The sequence below is a fragment of the Diplotaxodon limnothrissa genome, linkage group LG2, assembly GCF_057381915.1.
Source record: "Diplotaxodon limnothrissa isolate DT_005_m linkage group LG2, D_limnothrissa_male_GT1.1, whole genome shotgun sequence".
In the NCBI taxonomy this organism is placed as follows: Eukaryota; Metazoa; Chordata; class Actinopteri; order Cichliformes; family Cichlidae; genus Diplotaxodon; species Diplotaxodon limnothrissa.
Window position 1 is genome coordinate 31968913 of NC_140597.1, and position 18175 is coordinate 31987087.

At 44.5% G+C, this 18175-nt stretch overlaps 1 protein-coding gene across 1 annotated transcript; it reads right to left on the minus strand.

The window, feature by feature from the left end:
* Window positions 1-1361: 1361 nt before the first annotated feature.
* fgf18a (fibroblast growth factor 18a) lies at window positions 1362-7331 on the minus strand. The gene is made up of 5 exons (XM_085371198.1): window positions 7300-7331; window positions 3870-3909; window positions 3601-3781; window positions 1797-1903; window positions 1362-1634 (listed from the first exon to the last, which is right to left on the minus strand). Exons 1-5 carry the CDS (start codon window positions 7329-7331, stop codon window positions 1362-1364), a joined length of 633 nt encoding a protein of 210 aa, XP_085227324.1.
* Between the last annotated feature and the right edge of the window lie 10844 nt (window positions 7332-18175).

Sequence of the window (18175 nt, forward strand, 5' to 3'; positions counted from 1 at the left end):
AATTTTATCATAATAATTATAGTAACCATCATAGTAAGATTGCTTATTTAGGGTTTCTGTCTTCTTTTATATATATAATATATATATAGAACTTTCAATAAATTGTTCCCTTTAATATTTTTTTCTCCTGTGTTTATGCATGAGACTTTGGTTTGTTCCACTGAATGTCCTGGTAGCAGCACTCTGTATCCACGGTATCGCACAGGAGCATCATCCCCTGGGTCGTTTCCATAGCGATGCTAAAAGAAAAGGCACCCTCCCCGGCGGGCTCGGCCCCGGCACTCATCATCCTCTGTGCCTAAAGGCTGAGGATGTCATGTCCTGTTGGGGGGGAGGATTCATGAAGAAGGTTGTCTTCCAGTTGTCTTTGGTCAGGTTGTTAGTTTGGTTTTGCTGTGATTTTGCTGGCTGTTTTTGGTGCAGCTTGTTTGTTTGTTTTTTGTGTGTATTTTTATTCTTATACATTCCAGTTCCTAAAGCTTCAGTCCCTGCGGTGAGTTGTCACAGGTTCATGCAGGGACTACATGGTCCCTTTCCAGAGTCCCCCGTGATCCAGCTTCACTCATGGTTGTTGCACTCGCTCACTCTGACACACACACTCTAACATACATTTTCTCATTGACTTCTTGCAAACATGCAATTATTCAGTAAGCCACTCATTCGAACATTCCCTCATTCACCCTGCCATTCATCCAATAGCCTCACAGGATGGCACTAATTTAGCAGTGAGACAAATAAGTGCGACACATGTCAACAGTCCATTACTGGTCCATTTGATCTGAGCAGATCACTATATCCCTTTTGTCCATTCCACCATTTTCATGTCTTCTCCATCGTTCTTTCCCTTTATCTGCAGGCTAAGCACCCACTCTCTTGTTCAGTCAGTCTTTCTCACCCTTGTCCGTTTTGCATGGTCCAGTTGTAATCCCATACTTGACATTGTCCAGCTGGTACAGAACAGGAGACACAAAGGCCTTGTGGTTTTTGTGGTTGTGAACTAAAGGCCTTTGTAGACCCCAGGGACTCTGGCTGCCCTTCAGGTTCACTGTCAGTGTATCTAGAAAATGAAGGGAAGCACACCAGGTCCAAAGAGCTTCCAGCATTGGACCAATTATTGGTCTCGTTGGTCCAGTAAGGGGAACTTAAACTGAGAGGAATGATTATTAACTAGAGAGGCTGTAGTGGCAAACCAGGTGTAGAGCTAAACCCCATGAATGATTCATTAATATTCTGGTCAATGTTTTTCCCAACAAAGGGAAGTGTTCAGTCATGTGTGACAGAAGGAATGAAAGGGTTAGCTATTGGCAGGCTCAGGTCAAGGCTTTGGATGACAAGACAGTGGGTGCTAGAGTTAGCCACAACTAGCGGGGCCCAGTAGCGCGCACCCTCTTGCCCCGCTTGCTGACGGTGGTGAAGCGAAATGGAGTGGTGAGGTCAGGCTGCTCTCCCGGTGGGAAGCGTTTCATGAAGTGTACATCCTGCTGGTTGGGAAGCGTCTGCGGACCACGGCGAGGACGCCCTTTTTTAGTAAAGCCAACATACCAGCCCGTGTAGCGCGCTGACATTAGAGCTGTGTAGTGGTTTTCTAGGACCTTTTCCACAAAGACACAGTCTGCACTTCGATTACTGGCCTTCTGAGAGAGCAGAAAAACCACAGGTATACACACACACATACACACACACACACACACACACACACACACACACACAGAGGGAGAGAGAGAGAAAAAAAGGCTGGTCAGAAAGAAGTAAGAAGATATTCTGGATTAACATGTGTCTAAAAGAAGAAGTCTCACCTTTCCTACCAGCTTCCCACGGCGGTTCATGCACAGGTAGAAATTGGTTTCTTTGCCACGGATTCTCACCTGGCTACCAAAGGTATCAGCCTCCACTACGAGCTGGGCTTGTGAAGGGACATACAAAGGGACATACAGACATTAGAGCCATAGGTAGTGTGGACACATTATGTACTTGTATATAGTCAAGATTTAAAGACTTTCACCCCACAAATAACAAGACAGAAAGTTAACGGCGTCCTAAATTTAGGGCTTGTTTAGTTTTGCATATCGGCCTAGCCAAGAACAACATTCAAACTGACACTGACAGACCTTTTCTTGAGCACCGTAGATTACTGACTGCTGTTAAATCTAAACCAGCCCTTTAAAGCAGATAAGGCATTCATACTGAATCACAGTTGTAGGATTCATAGTTGCTATTAAACACACTGATAAATCACAGACAGATGTAAATGTCTCTGGTTGGACAGATGGTTGTCAGATAAGCCTGGTCACACACATGGATGTGAGGCCGCTGACCAGAAATGGGCCTTGTAAAAAAGATAAGAGCCAAGACTAGATGGAGCACCGTGAGCAGAGAGGAGCGGGAAAACACTCAGACTGAATGTCTGTGATATTGTTGTTTTAAGATGTGTGCATGTACGCTTCTGCCTCTGAGTGTGTGCAGGTGCATGTGTGTTTATCCTTCATCCTTCCAGGCAACAGCGCTTCACTAACTACACATCTTTACAGAGCGTTTGTGCCTATTTAAAAATAAAATCCCTAAAATGGTTCCTACATGACCTTAGTCAACAAAGGGGTCAAGAGAAATCAATACCTCCCTCCCTCTTGCCCCCTTCGCCTCTCTTCCCCCAACTCTCTTCTCATCTCCCTTCTGTTCTTTCACTTAATGTTTTAGACTTTCGTGCACTTGCTTTATATCTTCGCTCTCTGCACTTGGTTCCCATGTCTAATGCCTTGTTGCCACAGTTGGTCGGATTTAGGTGGATTTGCTGTCTTTCAGGTAGTATTTGTCCAAAAAAGAAATCCTCCCTATCTCTTGCATCTGGAGTCTAGTTCCTAGCTTGACGTGGTGTGTTTGTGACCTGGCACCCTTATCAATGCAAAGGATGTGCTGCTGAGCCACATGCAGAAATGTGAACTCCACTTTTATGGCTTGGCTTTCTTCTTCCCATTGATTCAGGGGGGTTAAGAATGGGTTAGCCATCATTACAGACAGAGGAGGAAGTGGGGGATGGACAGGGACAGTGTTAGAGGATGGATGGGAGAAGGGGGGTGGGTGGGGGGGTTCCTGCTGTTTTAAATCCAGAGGAGATAACAGTGAGGATGCAAAATCAATGGAGGGATCGATGAAGGAGATGAGTTTCTAACACTCAGCCAGTCACTCTACCTGGCAGGCTTCTCCATCTAACTCACACTTTATTTCACACACCAACTTCTCTCTCTCTCTTTCATTCTCTCTCTCTTTCATTCTCTCTCTCTCTAACTTTCTTTTCCTCTCTAGTGAATCATTGAGTCAGCAGCCAGTCGATGAGGTCTTTGTACTCCCAAGACAAGCTCCACTGCCCCTCTGCCAAAGCCTGGGGAGATGTGTGTGTGCTTTTGTGAGTGTGGCTGCACAGTTGCATTCTGTCTCCATTCATGCATGCACTTGGTCAACCTTTAAGTCTTTGTACTTGCAGCTGTTAGATAGTGTGAGTGTGCACTTTGGTGCGAGTAAGCATCTTTCTCAGCGTGCATACACACATAACATTTAAACTTGTCCACTTTGCACCGTACCCACATGTTTGTGTGTGTGTATTACCATATTTGTCTCCATCTTCACCCCGGGCACTGATTTTGCGTCCCAGCACCTGGACGTGCTTGCCGCTGGTTCGGCTGTAGAGCTGGTATACTCTGTGGTGTCGCCGACTCATAGTGTCTCGCACCTGTGTCTGGTTCTCCACATGCACACTGAAGTTGACTCCATCCATACCAAGTACCTGCTGGAACACCCACACCCACCCATGAGTAAAGATCAATATACAACTTCATGCCGCACAATCACTCTTTGTCATGCCTGCTGTTTCTCACCTGTAATGGATTGCACATCACCAGCAACATCTGGATACATCTGAAATAATATAAAACAGATGAGCTTAGAAGAATGTAAGCAACACTGAATGCTGGAAGAGTTAAGCATGACACCATCATTTCCATCTCTTTCTTCTCTGCCGTTCTTTCTGTTCAACATCTCATTTCCTTATTGGGTCATTACTCACAGTTCTGGGTGTGCTGCTGGCACAGCAACTTGACATAAAGACAGGCAGATGTCCAAGGATCAGCAGACAGACAACACCCAGAGCAGTGTTTATTGTAACGCTACCAGCCTTCTGCCCGAACCCAATTTCTGACCTGTCTATGACTTTTGCTACACCAAAATCTGGCCTGCAAATGACCTGATTGGAGCATAGCAAAAAATGGCAAACATGCCAAGACAGCTAGAACATGTTTTGGTTCGGACATCTAAGGGAGCGGGCTGGCATATTTGGCTGCTCTGCATATGTAGACAGCTGAGTTGGACTACAGGTGTACATTCTACTGTGATGTGGCTTTTAAGAGCTGTGGACTGTGGTTAAATTTAGAAATGAATAGACGAGAGCAAGAGCTACTGAAACACGTGGAAAGATAATTTATGAAGGAATTGACTGGTGGTGATGCAGCAGGCAGAAATAATAAATACCGCACACGTAAAAGTATACTTTTGCGTGTTATTTCTTATTTGTTATCGCTCTCTAGCTAAACATTTAAATAATGTTTAGATTTAAACACTTAGTTACAGTTACAATTATAATTTTTCTCACTTCATCACATTGCTTAATTGAAGCCTGGACCTTGACCTTGGATATATTGAATGTTATTTACAGCCTCAGTAAGGGAGTGATTGTGTTGCGCAAAGCCTACTTTGGCAGTTCTTGAACTGTTCTAAATTAGTGGCTGAAGACTTGAAGTTCAGAACCCAGTGTGTGGGCTGAAAAGCAATTCTACGAATTTTGTCTTTCCCCACCTCATCTTATGCTATCTCTCTGTGTGCCTCTTCTCTCTTTCTGCTCCACTCTTTTCCTCTCCTCCCTATCTCTCTTCAAACTTCATGGTTTCTCTGCGAACTCTACCTATTCCTATCCATGCCTGCCTCCTATCTTCCTTTATGTTTAGAGTTAGCGAGGCGACTCCTCCACACTGTCATGGGCATGCACACAGATGTGCAGATGTGTGCATGTGTGTGTACAGGAGAAGCAGGCAGCTGACAGCTGGGCTAAAGCAAAAGGAATACAATCTGCTGAGAGAGGAAGAGAGCAAGGAGATGAGAGAAGTGTACAACGACAGAGGAAGGGAGGAAGGGAGGAAGGTGAACTGAGAAAAGAGAAAGAGAGACAAAGTCAAAGAAGGCTGACAGAGAATAAAAGAGGTGGGAGATAAAATCAGAAAGAACAGGCAAATGCGCAGATGTGAGGTGGAGGAGACACGCTGGGAAAAAAAACAACACAACACAAGGTTATGCATCTCAAAATTGAGAGACACGTTTAACCACAGTGTAGACTGATGTGAGAAGTAGAGAAAAAGATAAATAACAGGAAAGAGAAGAGGTGTTCGGTTCATGCCCATGGTAACACGCTACTGCCTCCTGTCACACACACATGTATAAACAAAACGTCATCACAACCCTTTTGTTTTCTTTCTCTTTTCCTTCTTTCTCAGCGTTGCCTTGCGTTGGCTTCTGAATCGTTCTAATAGATGCAGACATCCTGGGAAATGCAGTAGAGCATTGGCCCTCACATTTTGCCTGCGCAGGCGAAAAAACCTGAGCGCCTGTGCATTGTGAGGACTCTCAGCTGTTAAAACACCACGGCTGCACTGCTGCCGAGGACACTGTAGGAAAAGTGCCTCAGCACTGGATTCTCCCGCTCCCACAAAAACCACAGACACTCCATATTATGCCAGCCACAGAGAGAAAAAGAAGCAGAAAGGAAAGAGGGAGACAGGATCAGCCAGGAGTGGGGGAGGGATGAGAATAGGAGAGAGTAAAAGTTGGGGAGAGTAAAGACAGAAGGAGGTATGGAGAGAGGGAAAGCCCGGTACACCTTGGCCAGTGGCCAAAGCAAGCAATGATCTGACATCATAAATGTGCGTCCCAGCAGATCTACCATATGGAGTCTGTGGTTAGACGAGCAGGCCTCAGTATCGAGGACTGGGCACCGGTGTGGAGTGAGAGTGGTCGACCTGGTGGGACTTAGCACAGAGCAGCGGTTTCAGCTGTGTGTAGCAGTGGTTAACGTGGTAGGCCAACGCTGGAGCAGTGGGCTTCAGCACAGTGCAAAGAGTTTCAGATGTTCTGCGGCAGGCCTTAAGAATACTGGTTCAGCGAGTGGGTGTGTGAGTGGTATTGGCAGTAACAGGGCTTACAGCGCAACATTTGTGAGAAAACCAGAGGGCCTAGACATTGTTCTGTGGCTTTAGCAGAAGAGCAGTAACAGGTTGTTGTGGCTAAAGGCCCTTGGTTTTTCTCACTGGCTGAAGAATTATGATGAAGTTGGTTAAACAGTATGTAGATGAATAAATGGAGCTGTTGTAAAAATGATAGGTGAGGCAGAGATGAGTGGAGAGATGATTGGCTCAGGGAGACCTAAACTAAAACCAGCAGACTAAACAGTGAGTCTGCTCATCTTCAGACACTGCCAGGGGCGTCATCATTCATCAGTTATTAATTCATACTTTTTTCTTTTTTCTTTTTTTTTTAACTGAGCAAGTATCTATGGAAAAAGCATTATAGGGAAGAAAGCAAGACAGATGTATGCAGTTAGATGGGTAGGTGGAGAGAGGGTGAGGGAGACACACAAAGAGAAGGAAAGTCAGGAAGACACCAGCAGCAGCAGGAGCACACACCCTGTCCAGGTTGTGTGAGGAATGAGAAGTATCTGGAGATGACTGCCATCTGGGAGAACACCGCCGACACAAAGAAAGAAAAATAAACCCCTGGCTTTTAACAAGACACACCTCCAATGGGCAAACTCGAGCCCCTTGAGCCCATATCCTCCTCCCTTAGATTTGCTCTTGGCACTTTATCATTTTCCTATCACACTAGATAAAGCTTGTGTTATTTGACTTCTGAAATATTTTCAATAGGAAAAAACATTTTCTTGGAGATGAGAAATGGTCTTTTCTAAGCCAGCCTGGCCATCCCTGAAGTAAATGCAGATGGTGATGGAGATGTTTATGGCAGGTTTTATGAGTTATACGGCCCTGACTCTGACCCAGTGACCCTGAACTGTCAGCCAATCAAAACAGGGCTCTATGGCATGTTTTCTATGGGGACTGATTAGGAGTGATGTAATCGCTAGATTCTGCAACCTTTCTCTCCATCGTCTTCTCGCCTACCCAGAAACTAGTTTAAACAACTGAAACACAATAGAACCTGAGGAGTGAAGCAATAATATTTGATGATAAAGTGATAGAAGTGACTTACAAGACGGTCAGCGTGGAAAGAAGGGACCACATTGCTTCCCCCCTCCACTATGGAACTTGTCCCAGAGACAGTCTCCTCGCTCGGTTTGAGCCAGTCCGACAGAGTGGCTCAGAGTCCCCCTCTGTGTTTTGAAACCGGTGGACGTTGTGCAGAGTCAAAGAGTGAGCGGACACTCCTGTTGGCATCGGCGGCGTTGTGCCCCGGTTGCCCCGGCGTAAGTAAATGTGCGGGCACGGGCAAGTTGGGGTCTGAAGCTGGGTGAACTGTGCCACTGTGACCGCCGGGCAACCTCTAACAGCTGTCCAGACCGGGGAAGGAACGGATGGGCGGAGGAGCAAAGAGTTAGAATTTTAAACGCTCGCTGCGCGTACCCGACAAGGAGAGGAACAGGTGAAAGCGCGCTCACGCCTTAAAGATAGCCAATTCCAGTCGACCCTGTTGACCCTCAGAGTGATGCTTGGCCGAGTGAACAGATGCGGCGCGTGCGTAATCTTTTGTGTAATCCAATGCGTAACGTTTAAGCGTAACAGCAGGCTCCCGGACACCAAAATGAGTTATGTGGTTGCTGGGATGAGACGGGTTGTTTGCCACGCCGCAGACGGGAGCAGGAGGCAGGTTTAGTCCCAGTAGAGCAGGGTCAGTTGCTGTTGGAGGTGGGGTACCTGGGCGTGCTGGTGGACGAAACTGCGACCTGGAGAAGGTTGCTCTGCGGGCCCAGGGTAATGCAAGGCGGGCACGGTCATGTCTGCGTCCCCACGCTGACTCAACTGGTCTGTGGCTCAGGTGACACCGACCAACAGCGTATGACAAAGTGGGTGATAAGGTCCCGGAGCGGTCCAGCTCAGAGGGGTATATGGAGAGTGCTGAATGAGAATCGGAGGGGGAAAGAAAGATGAGGAAGGGAGGGGTGGCTGGAGATGATGGGAACAGCTGTGACTGGGTGGCGGACTCAGCCACCCGCGACACGGCGAGGAAATGACAGCCGCACTTTGCACCTGATTTTCCGGACTTCCCCGCTTTCCTCAGCCGCTGGTTACCGCCTGGCTGCAGTAGTCCTCCCTGCGCCCTCTCGACACAATACCTGCCAAAACACAGCACGATGACATCACCTCCAAAATGTTTGAAGGGGGAAAATGCAATCCGATCTTTTTATTTATTTATTTTTTTCAAACGCAGAAAGTTTAAGCAGTTTCTCTGAAGGGGGGAAAACACCAAAGTCTCTTCGTTCCGAGAAAAAACAACTCCGCGGTGGAAGAGGAACGGAGTCGAGTTCACCAGTTTGAGAAGGACTAAAAGTTAACGCGAGCTAGCAGGAAACATGTTTACGCAAAATCTCACTGACAGATCGACTCCCAGTGCAAAACCTGCACACCTCCTCTTTCCCATATATCTGTTTCTGTTTCCCTGTTTCATTCAGGCACCAGAGGAGGAAACGAAGGAGGGAACGCAAAAAGAATCCAGCCGTGCGCTTTTATCCACTTCACTGGTATTATGTAGATTCTTCTCCCTTTCAAAAAATTCCAAGGTTTCTTTTCTTAAAAAAAAGAGAAGCTCTTCTTGAGGGGGGCTGCACAGGAGAGGCGCGTCGGCAGGCACAGACCTCACTCCAAGAAAAACCAGAACAAGATTTTAACAGACGCGGATCAATCCTCCCTCCCTCCCACCCCTCTCGCTCTCTCTCTCTGCCTCTCTCTCTCTTTCTTGCTCTCCTTCACACACACACACACACACACACACACACACACACACACACACACACACTTACTTATTGGATCAAAATGGGATTAGTTGGTCGCTCTGCCCTGCCGACCAAAACTTACACTACACAAATATCCATTTTAACAAGTGCTCCGTTCCATGTGAAAACATCTGGTAATGAGGTGAGATAATTTCAGTTGTTTACAATACAAACCGTTTTGTTTCAATGATTTTATCGAATCGGGCACTTTTCCTCTGTACTTTGTCTGTCCAGTTACAGCTAATATTTGTTTGTGGCAATTCTTGAATCAAGCTAAATCAAGCTTAACTCTGTAACTTCTGTTAACTCTGTAACTTCTGTCGGTGCTGTGCTTTTTTGGAAATCGAATTTCCCAGAGGAACCCACCCGAGGGATTAATAAAGTTCTATCTAATCTAAAATGCATTGGAAACAATTAGAATGATGTCATAGTACCGGGAGTAATTCGCTTTTCAAAAAAAAAAAAGTCCCTTTCAGAACAAATGGGCTTGTGAAAGTATTTTTGGCCAAAGAGAATGTAAAATAAAAAAGTGCATTTAAAAGAAATCTCACAACACAAACACCTGCCTTAGCCAGGTGAACAAATCTCTGATCACCAAAGCAGACTTCTTGCCCTCCGTCATCTCTCCAAAAGATAACATCACCTCCGTAGCCTCAGTGGCCCCGGATTTTGGATAAAGGTTGTAAGGTGGAGAGGGCAGAGCTCCATATCTCTCTCTCTGTCTCTCTGTCTCTCTCTATTATTCTCGCTCAAACACGCGCACGCGTTCACACACCCTTCAGAGTCGCCGCACTTTTAAGTGATGTATTTTGACTCTCAATTTCATAACTTTTAAGTTAAACCTTAAGAAGGAAAAATGAAACGGAGAATGAGAGACAGTCGGGAGGGCGGTATGTAAGCACGGACACGGATCCAAAACGAACATTTCTCAGGGATTTCGGCAGCAACGCCCGCTCTGCGCTCCCAAAACTCCCTCTCACCGCCGCACAACCGCAGACGGTCAGCCAAGCCAACACAACACTCCTGCCATACCTTTCACTCACACACACACACACACACACACACACACACACACACACACACACACACACATAGGGAAATAATAGAGAGACAGAGTAAATTTATCCTTGTGTGTGTCTGTATCTGTGTGTGTGTAACAGAGGTTGGTGGGTGTTGGCTTTATACATCAGGGACACTTATCTTGGCTCCAAGTGCAGGCTTATTCTTTTCAACATTGTAGGCTACTTTCAAATCACACACACATGCAGAGACTTCTGCAACTGGACAGAGTTGAGCTGGGCTGGGTAGGGGTTGACTGTGGTTGAATGCCTTTCCAGTCATGCTCCATAGACAAGCCTCTGGCCTTCTTTCCTACTACTGGCTCTCTCTGTCTTTGCACCTGTGTCTGGGCTCTTTTTCACCACTCACCACAATGCTGCAAGGGACACGAGTGTAAATGTTGTGAAGAGGGATTTGAACCACATTTTGGTGATGAGGTATGGGCCTGTCTGGTACTCTTAAGCCCAGATGGAAGGGTTCAGAGCAGGAACTATAGCACATCTTGAAGTAAGAAAAAACAGGCAGAGTAGCTCAGATCTATTCATTTACAGTATAAAAAAAGCCTAAGCGTAGTAGGCCTTTTGGCTTAACAGTAGAAGGAGATTTGTATTTTGTAGTAACAGATTTTTCCAAAGGCTCTCATTGTGAAATGAAATTTATGCTACACAAATGATCTATTGGAAACGAGCAATAATGTATCTTAGGTCATCAGTACTAACTGGGTGCAAAGAGAAAAACAAAAGACAACTAAAAGGCAGTAGAAGGAAAATCTGGGGTATGTTCCCCAGGTTTTTCAGGTTTGATACTTTTCACTGGGACGATTTCATGTTTTCCTTTCACGCCAGGGACCAAGGGAGATGGAGCTCTGTATGTCTGTATGTTCCCAAACTTTGGACCTGTCCCTCTCTTCTGACATCAGAAATGTTGACATAAAAGGACAATTTTAGTCATTACTCAAAATCAGCACTTTGGTGTCCCCCAGAACTTTGCATCGTCTTAATTTCACTTTTATTTACATTGTGTTTCACGCAATAGGCTTAAATCTATGTTGATATTGTTAGGAACTTCCTGTATGTTAGGCACTTTAAAAATATAAAAAAAATAAGGCCAGTTTTCACAATAAGCAGTTACATCCATGTATGTTACCTCTGCATGCTGCTGAAAAAAAAAACCAAACTACATTGACAACCTTTAAAATAACAAAGTTCAAGAAAACGTCACATGAAGCCAACCAGACCTTTTCTTTGCTCTTCTCTCCTTCTGTCACCTTTCTTTGCCCATTCATTTTCTGCCTGTCCTATCTGTCTTTAATCTCTCTGGCTGTTTTTTTTTTTTTATCTGCTCGCTCTGTCCCTCCCTCTGTTTGCAGCCAGCATATTGATTGCCCATGTCTTTGCCTCTGCAGCTCCTGCTTATTGATCCTTAACTAAGACACACAAACTTGTATGCACAAACATCCTCAGATACATGGATGTACCCTTCCCATTTCCCAATAGCCCCAAAACCATCTTACTTTGCAGCCCAGTTTTGTCACACACATTATTCATACATGTACATGTGCCTGCGCTCCCATGTGCATAAACAGAACCAAAGCAGCACTCACCAGGACACCAGATATTTTTTGCATATACCCTCTGTTGTGTTGAATAGACTTGGCATTGATGGACGTTATGCCTTTGTGCTCCTCTCATGACTCATTAAAGTGAATGAGACCCGTGTGTGTTTGTGTTGGTGTGAGTCTGGGGCCCTGTAGCTGCTGTAGGTCTGGGCCCAGCTCTCTCTTCGTATTTTTCTCTTTCTCTTTGACTGGGCCTGCAGGCTTCTTCCAGGGAGCCTGGTCAATATGGTCATTCTGTCAAGCAATTAACATCGATCAGCGCTCGTCAATACCGTCAGCACCCAGACAAAGACCCAGGGTGCATTGCGTGCGCTCGCCCTTTCTCTATCACAGTCCAACAAATCCCCAAACAGCACTCTCATTATATGAGGGCATTCTGCCCTGACCCCAAGGTCATCATGCAGGATTCAATGTTATGGGTGACTGGAGTACAACCTAATGCAGAGCTCAGAGGGTTCTGAGCCGCAGGCCAGTTGTTGACTCATTATTGCAGTTGTGCATACGTGTGTGGAGGTGTGGAGAGGGAGTCAAATAGTTTGGTTTAGATATAGGCAAAGACAAGTTGGCAGGCATGCAATATCGTCCCCCTGCTGTTTATTCCAAAGCGCTAGACATTTTGAAAACTTTGAACAGTATAAATGCAATCCATCATTCTGATGACATACTGTGCAGACTTGGAAATTTCAGATGTGTCAAGTGCAGTGGATTGTGTCCAATTAACTTTGTCTATAAGATATGGGCTGTATATGTTAGCATGTGAAGAGGGATCAGGTCTGTGTGTATGTGGGACCTCCAAAGGGAGAAGAAGACTTGTGGCTTTGATTAATACCTGCAGACATGGACCCTAAACTTCACATCAGATGTTGAGATGTCAGCCTAACATTGGTTTCTGGTATAGATATCCCTACTCTGTTAATCATGGGCCAAGTTTAAACTGTTCCCCAATGTGTAAATGTATGAGACACTTAATAAAGGCCCTTTGATGACAGGGGGCCCATGCAAAGTCAAGGAATGTGTACAGTGTGCCTGGCTTTGAAATGAGAACCTGTTCGCCACTTGTCTGCATCTGCAAGATGAGAGAATCGACAGCTGCAACTAAGCAAGAGCAGGAATTAATTAGTGGAGAGCAATAGCGAGCCATGGCTGAGATGAAGAGAAGAGCAAAATATTGTTTTTATTAGCAGCGATGTTGGTGGTGCACAGCCTGCTCCCTTCTCTTGCTTAGGAAGATTAATCCAGTGAATATGAACGTTTACTCTGCTCCATCTCGGAATCCATTGCAGCTGTTGTCTCTATACATAGCCCAGCTGAGGCACTGGAATAACTTTACTTTGACACTTTCAAGTTGGAGGGTTTGATGCTGCTTTGGACTCATGTCAGGGTAATTATTCACGCAATCTATCTTGTCAGTGTTAGGCCAAGTCCTAGTCCTACAGAGTGAATTGTGCTCAGGTAGTCGAGTTTCTCAGACAACACCTGTATTCTGGTCAGCAGTACAATTTTAATTATGTAAGTTATTTAGTGGTTTATTGTCATTATTCTGAGTGAGGTCTGACAAAGTACATAATAATACAAAACATCTGTACCTTGATTAACAAAGAGCATAACGCTGCCTCTACAGTATATCCAGAAACATATCAAATCCAGCAGCGGGACTGTCTCATCTTTGCCTCTGTGCCATCTGGCAAGACCACTTGTTGAAGTTTGGATATTTTGCACTGATGAAGTGGTATGTGAAAAAAAAGCATAAAAAACCAAAACAAAACAAAACAAATACATAAAGACATCAAACTTGGAAGGCACCATCTTTATGCACCTGGATCATATATCAATAACATAAGGAACTCATGACAGAAACTCATACCAGAGGCCAACTATTCAAAAACGTTCGACCATCCCAATAGAATTAAACTGGAGGCTGAAATGAATTTCATCAACAACAAGGAACAGCTGAACATTTAAACTGACATTGATGTCCAAAATAGCAATATATGCTACAAAACTACAAGATAAACTACTAAAAATCAAACAGCGAGATGTAGAGATGTACGACAGGAGTGGCATTGCACTCTGTGACACAGCTGAGGCTGTTTTGTGTGCTCTGCGAGGATGTACAAGTTAATTGCTTTTGACCAATGATGTTTTACATAAATATGCAATGCTCTGCGACTGGGTGGATGTTTGTTTAATTATGGTCCTTGTGGTTGTGTGTGTTTGGTTGAGGGAGTGTGCCATGACCCTCAGTGACAGCCTGTGCACAGCTGAGCACGTGGGGTTTGTGGCTATAGTGTGAATGGTTACTGGTTATATGAAAAGACTGTGTCAACAGGGGTATGCATAAAGTTGTACGTTCCATGGCTGAAATGTGTGTAAGAGAGTTCTCCTGCTTCCCATTCACTGTGATGTGAATTGCAGCTGTGGTTTGTGTTGGACGCTGATGTGGCGTGGCTGTTTTTTTTCTTCCCGTTTCATGTTCAGATGCTCAGTGATGGAATCCATGAGCATGGTAACCTTCACTCCTGTCATCTTTTTCTGTTCATGTCTTCCACACTCCTCCCTTTTCTCTTCCTCCCCCTTGTTTTCAGTAAGTGCCCTTTACTCTTCCCTTCTCCTCTGCTCTGCTCTCCTTTGTTCTGCTTCAGCTCCTGCTCAGTGGGTCCGTTTCTCCCATTCTGTTTTTTCCCTTTCCCTGCCTCTTTAGCCTTGCCACTGGGCAGAGGAGGAACTGTAATGTTTATGAAACCCTTTAATGTGCTATGTAATTACCCTGGCAACACCTCCCATCATTACTCATGCCAATAAAGCACCTTCAAATTGACATGTCAGAGTCGGAGAGAAAAAGAAAGAGCGAGGGGGCATAGCACACACTTTCCATCATCTGCCCTCTTTTACCATTAATCTCTCTCCTTTTCTGGTCTTTCCGCAGTCTCCATTTGTTCATCTTTGTTTTGTCATTTCTTTCATTCTTTCCATCCACAGTTCCTTCCTCCCTGTCTGCATTGCCTTCACTCTGGCTATCTGTGACTTCTTCCAGATGCCCAGGTGGCGGGCAATTACAGCAGAACTGCTTTTGGAATAATATTAATAATAGTGATAAAAAAAAAACATTCTTAAACTTCCTCCATTGAGTCTGTTTTAGGAATACTTCTCTGTATGTTGGAAAGAGAGTGAATGGGCAAGAAAGGAGAGGAGGAGAGTGCAAATTATAAAAAAGAACACTTAAGGTAGGAGTGTAAATGAGGATGCATAAAACAGGCAGGGAGCTGCTGAAGCAGGCATGAATGATGCATTCCAGAAACTAATTGTTGTGAGTAATGCAGAAATGTTTGTTTATGCTAAAAACTTCCATATGCAATTAACACATAGTCTTACAGCAGTCCCACCCTTTCCAGTGCACCCACCCATACTAGTCCTCCGGTCACTATACCTCCCACTTAGACAGCTAAGGCCCTAGCCCTTCTTGTGTTAGCACTTATGCTAAGACCCCAAGCTTTTCCCAAACTGTAATGTGAATGCTAAAGCCCCCTTTAAGCTCTTACTCTAATACCCTTTGCACACCTTCTTTTCATTATTGTCTTATTCTGCCTTTGTCCTGGAAAAAATCATCATTTGTAAGACAAATATTATAACAAATTAAGCAGCAAAACAATGGGTGGGTGTCTGCCTGACGTCAGCCTGCATTTCATTAGCATTCGCTAGGCTAACACAATCCATATGGAGTAGCCTGCAGGGTAGCCCCCTGCTGCCCAGGCTCAGCCCAGCCCAGCCCAGCATGGCCCAGCTACACTTGGTTGCCACAATCTGCCCCCACCCTCATTCTCAGTCGGCCCCCAGTTTGGACCCCATCCGGGCCCCCGCCATTATGTCATCTTTAATTTGGACTTGTCACACATCACCTGACACCTACCCCCGTCATGCTGTAACCTTTTGTCCCGTTGGAGCAAAAAAGCACTCCGGAGGATTTCTCCCCTCTCTTTTTCTCTCCCACTTTGCCTGTTGTTTTATTCTCCCTTTTCTTCTCATTCTTCCTCTTTCTCTCATGCTCTCTCCCCTCACTCACACTCTCTCTGTTGCTTCTGTCACTTTCTCCCTTTCTCTCCTCAGCCTCTCACTCCATTTAGGCCCACCTGCCTTTCACCATTCAAACACAGGTCCGATGTGTGCCCGTGTATGTGTTAGAATTGGTGGGAACAATGAAGAAAAATTGAGACAGGATTTTGATGACACATCGGCTCAGTCACCCAGAGCCCTTTTTCCTAGACCCCCGACAAATGAGCTGAATGACGATGATGTATGGGAAGTGACAGTCACAGGGAAAGTAAAGTGTTCTGGAGAGAGCTAAATTATAGACCATGACAGGATTCTGGAGTGAGACGAGGGTGTTGGACAGAGCGGTGGACTTCTGGAGAGCAGCACGGCCATGGAGCTGTCTCCTGTGATGGAAACATGGAATGTGATGGATCTCTGGAATTTACTTGAGGAAGAACAATAGACAAAAAGAAATGCAAAGAAACATAGAAACAAAGAAGAGATGCATGACAATAATCAGGAAGTTATGTGTTTAGTGTGTTCTGAAACAAACCTGTGCTTATAGCGTATTGTTCTTGGGTCTGCACATACATATACATACTGAGCATCGCTTGTATGTGTGTCTGTGTGTGTAACCATGTGTGTTCCATAAGGCCCCAGTGCACTAGCGTTGCCTTGTACACACCCATGTGACTTGCTGGGTGTCTCTGGTAGCCATCCCTCATCACTGCTCTGTTCCCTCAGGTTTCTGTTTTGGCTTAAATCTCCAGTTCTGCTGTGCTGCTTTGTGTTAAGCACTATTCTATTGTACTCTAATCTATTCTATTGTTTAAAGCGTAACTACCTGGGGCACTTTGATATAGTTTGTTACAAATGATATGATACGTTTTTTATTATCTTTGACTGCTTTGAAAGGCTAAGAAGGACTGATGGAGGATTAAACTGTAGTGACAATAAACTGAGTTTTTAGAGCTCTATTTTTGTAGTGTGCAAGTCATGGGTTCAATTAACCTCTGTAATAAAAGGATGAATGAATCAAGTAGTGACAGCTGGTAGACAACCATTAGGTTAAATTATTCTCTTCAGCTCAACAGCCTGTATTCAGCTGTATTGGGGGAAAGTAATTTTTATTATGAAGGAACTATTTTGGACCCTAATGATCCTGTGAGAACTGCGCTGACCCAAGTGAAAGGAAACTTCAGAGGCTATAAATACCCAAACAGCTACACATTGGATAAAATACTGAAAGTGGAAAAAGAACAGAGAAACACAGAACAAAAACATCAAATTGACTTGTGGTTTTGATATAATTCTTTAGTCTCGCTATCATCCAAAGCCAAAAAATATTCCCACACAGCCACCAAATGCTAAAGAAATCAAATAATTAAATGCTTTCATATAAACCCATGGTTCACAGCATGGAAATCATGGCCTTTATAGGCACAATGATTATCTTTGAGAGGCTTTTGTGGAATAGGGTAACTTGTTATTACTGAGAAAACAAAAAATGAGAATAACCTGCAAGAAACTGTATACAGGTATGTAAAAAATATATTTTTTACTCTACACTCTCTATTTTGGTTGCTGCTTTTAGAGGTCACCACAGCATATCATCTGCCACCATCTCATTTTATCCTTCTTCTGCCACACCAACACTCTGTATGTGCTCCATCACTACATCCATAAATCATCTCTGTGGTCTTCCTCTTTTCCTCGTGCCTGGCAGCTCCATATTCAGTATAATTTGCTCAGTATATCCACTAACCCTCCTCTGCACATATCCAAACCACCTTAACCTGGAAAACTAAGTACATCCCATGATTCAGTAGCTTGCAGAACTGCCTTTAGCAGCAATAAATTTAAGTAATTGGTTTTTGTTTGGCTTTATCAGTCTCTCATATCTTTGTGGAAGAATTTTAGGAAACTACCCTTTACAACATTGCTTCAATTTTTTTTGCAAACATTCATTTATCCACAGCTCTGTTATGGTCCAACCACAGCATTACAGTTGTGTTGATATGTAGACTTTGACTAGGCCTGTAGTCAAGTCATTTTTCCTTTTACTGCTGTAGTTGTGATCATTTTCTTTCCCAGTTTGGGCCAAGCTTTACCTGCCAGACAGATGGCCTCACATATGATTCTGGAATACTTTGGTATAAAGACAAGTTTATGTTTCACTTAATGGCTGATGGTGTCCACATTCTGTGGCTGCAAAACAAGCCCAAATCACCGCCCCTCCACCACCATGCTTTATAGTTGATAGAAGATGTTTGTGTCCTTATTCTGTGAATGGTTTTCTTCAAATGTAGCACTGAGCATTATGGGCACACATCTCGACTTTGGTCTTGATGTCTCCAATGGGAACTGTTCCAGAAGTCTTGAAGTTTGTTCAGATGCAACTTTGCAAACCTAAGCCCTGCTACCCTGTTGTT

Coding starts and splice junctions, on each gene's coding strand:
- fgf18a (XM_085371198.1), bottom strand. CDS start 7,331: ATGTGGTCCCTTCTTTCCACGCTGACCGTCTT. Junction 3,910..7,299: donor CTTTCCACGCTGACCGTCTT/GTAAGTCACTTC, acceptor ATATTATTTCAG/ATGTATCCAGATGTTGCTGG. Junction 1,904..3,600: donor TGAAGATGGAGACAAATATG/GTAATACACACA, acceptor TCCCTTCACAAG/CCCAGCTCGTAGTGGAGGCT.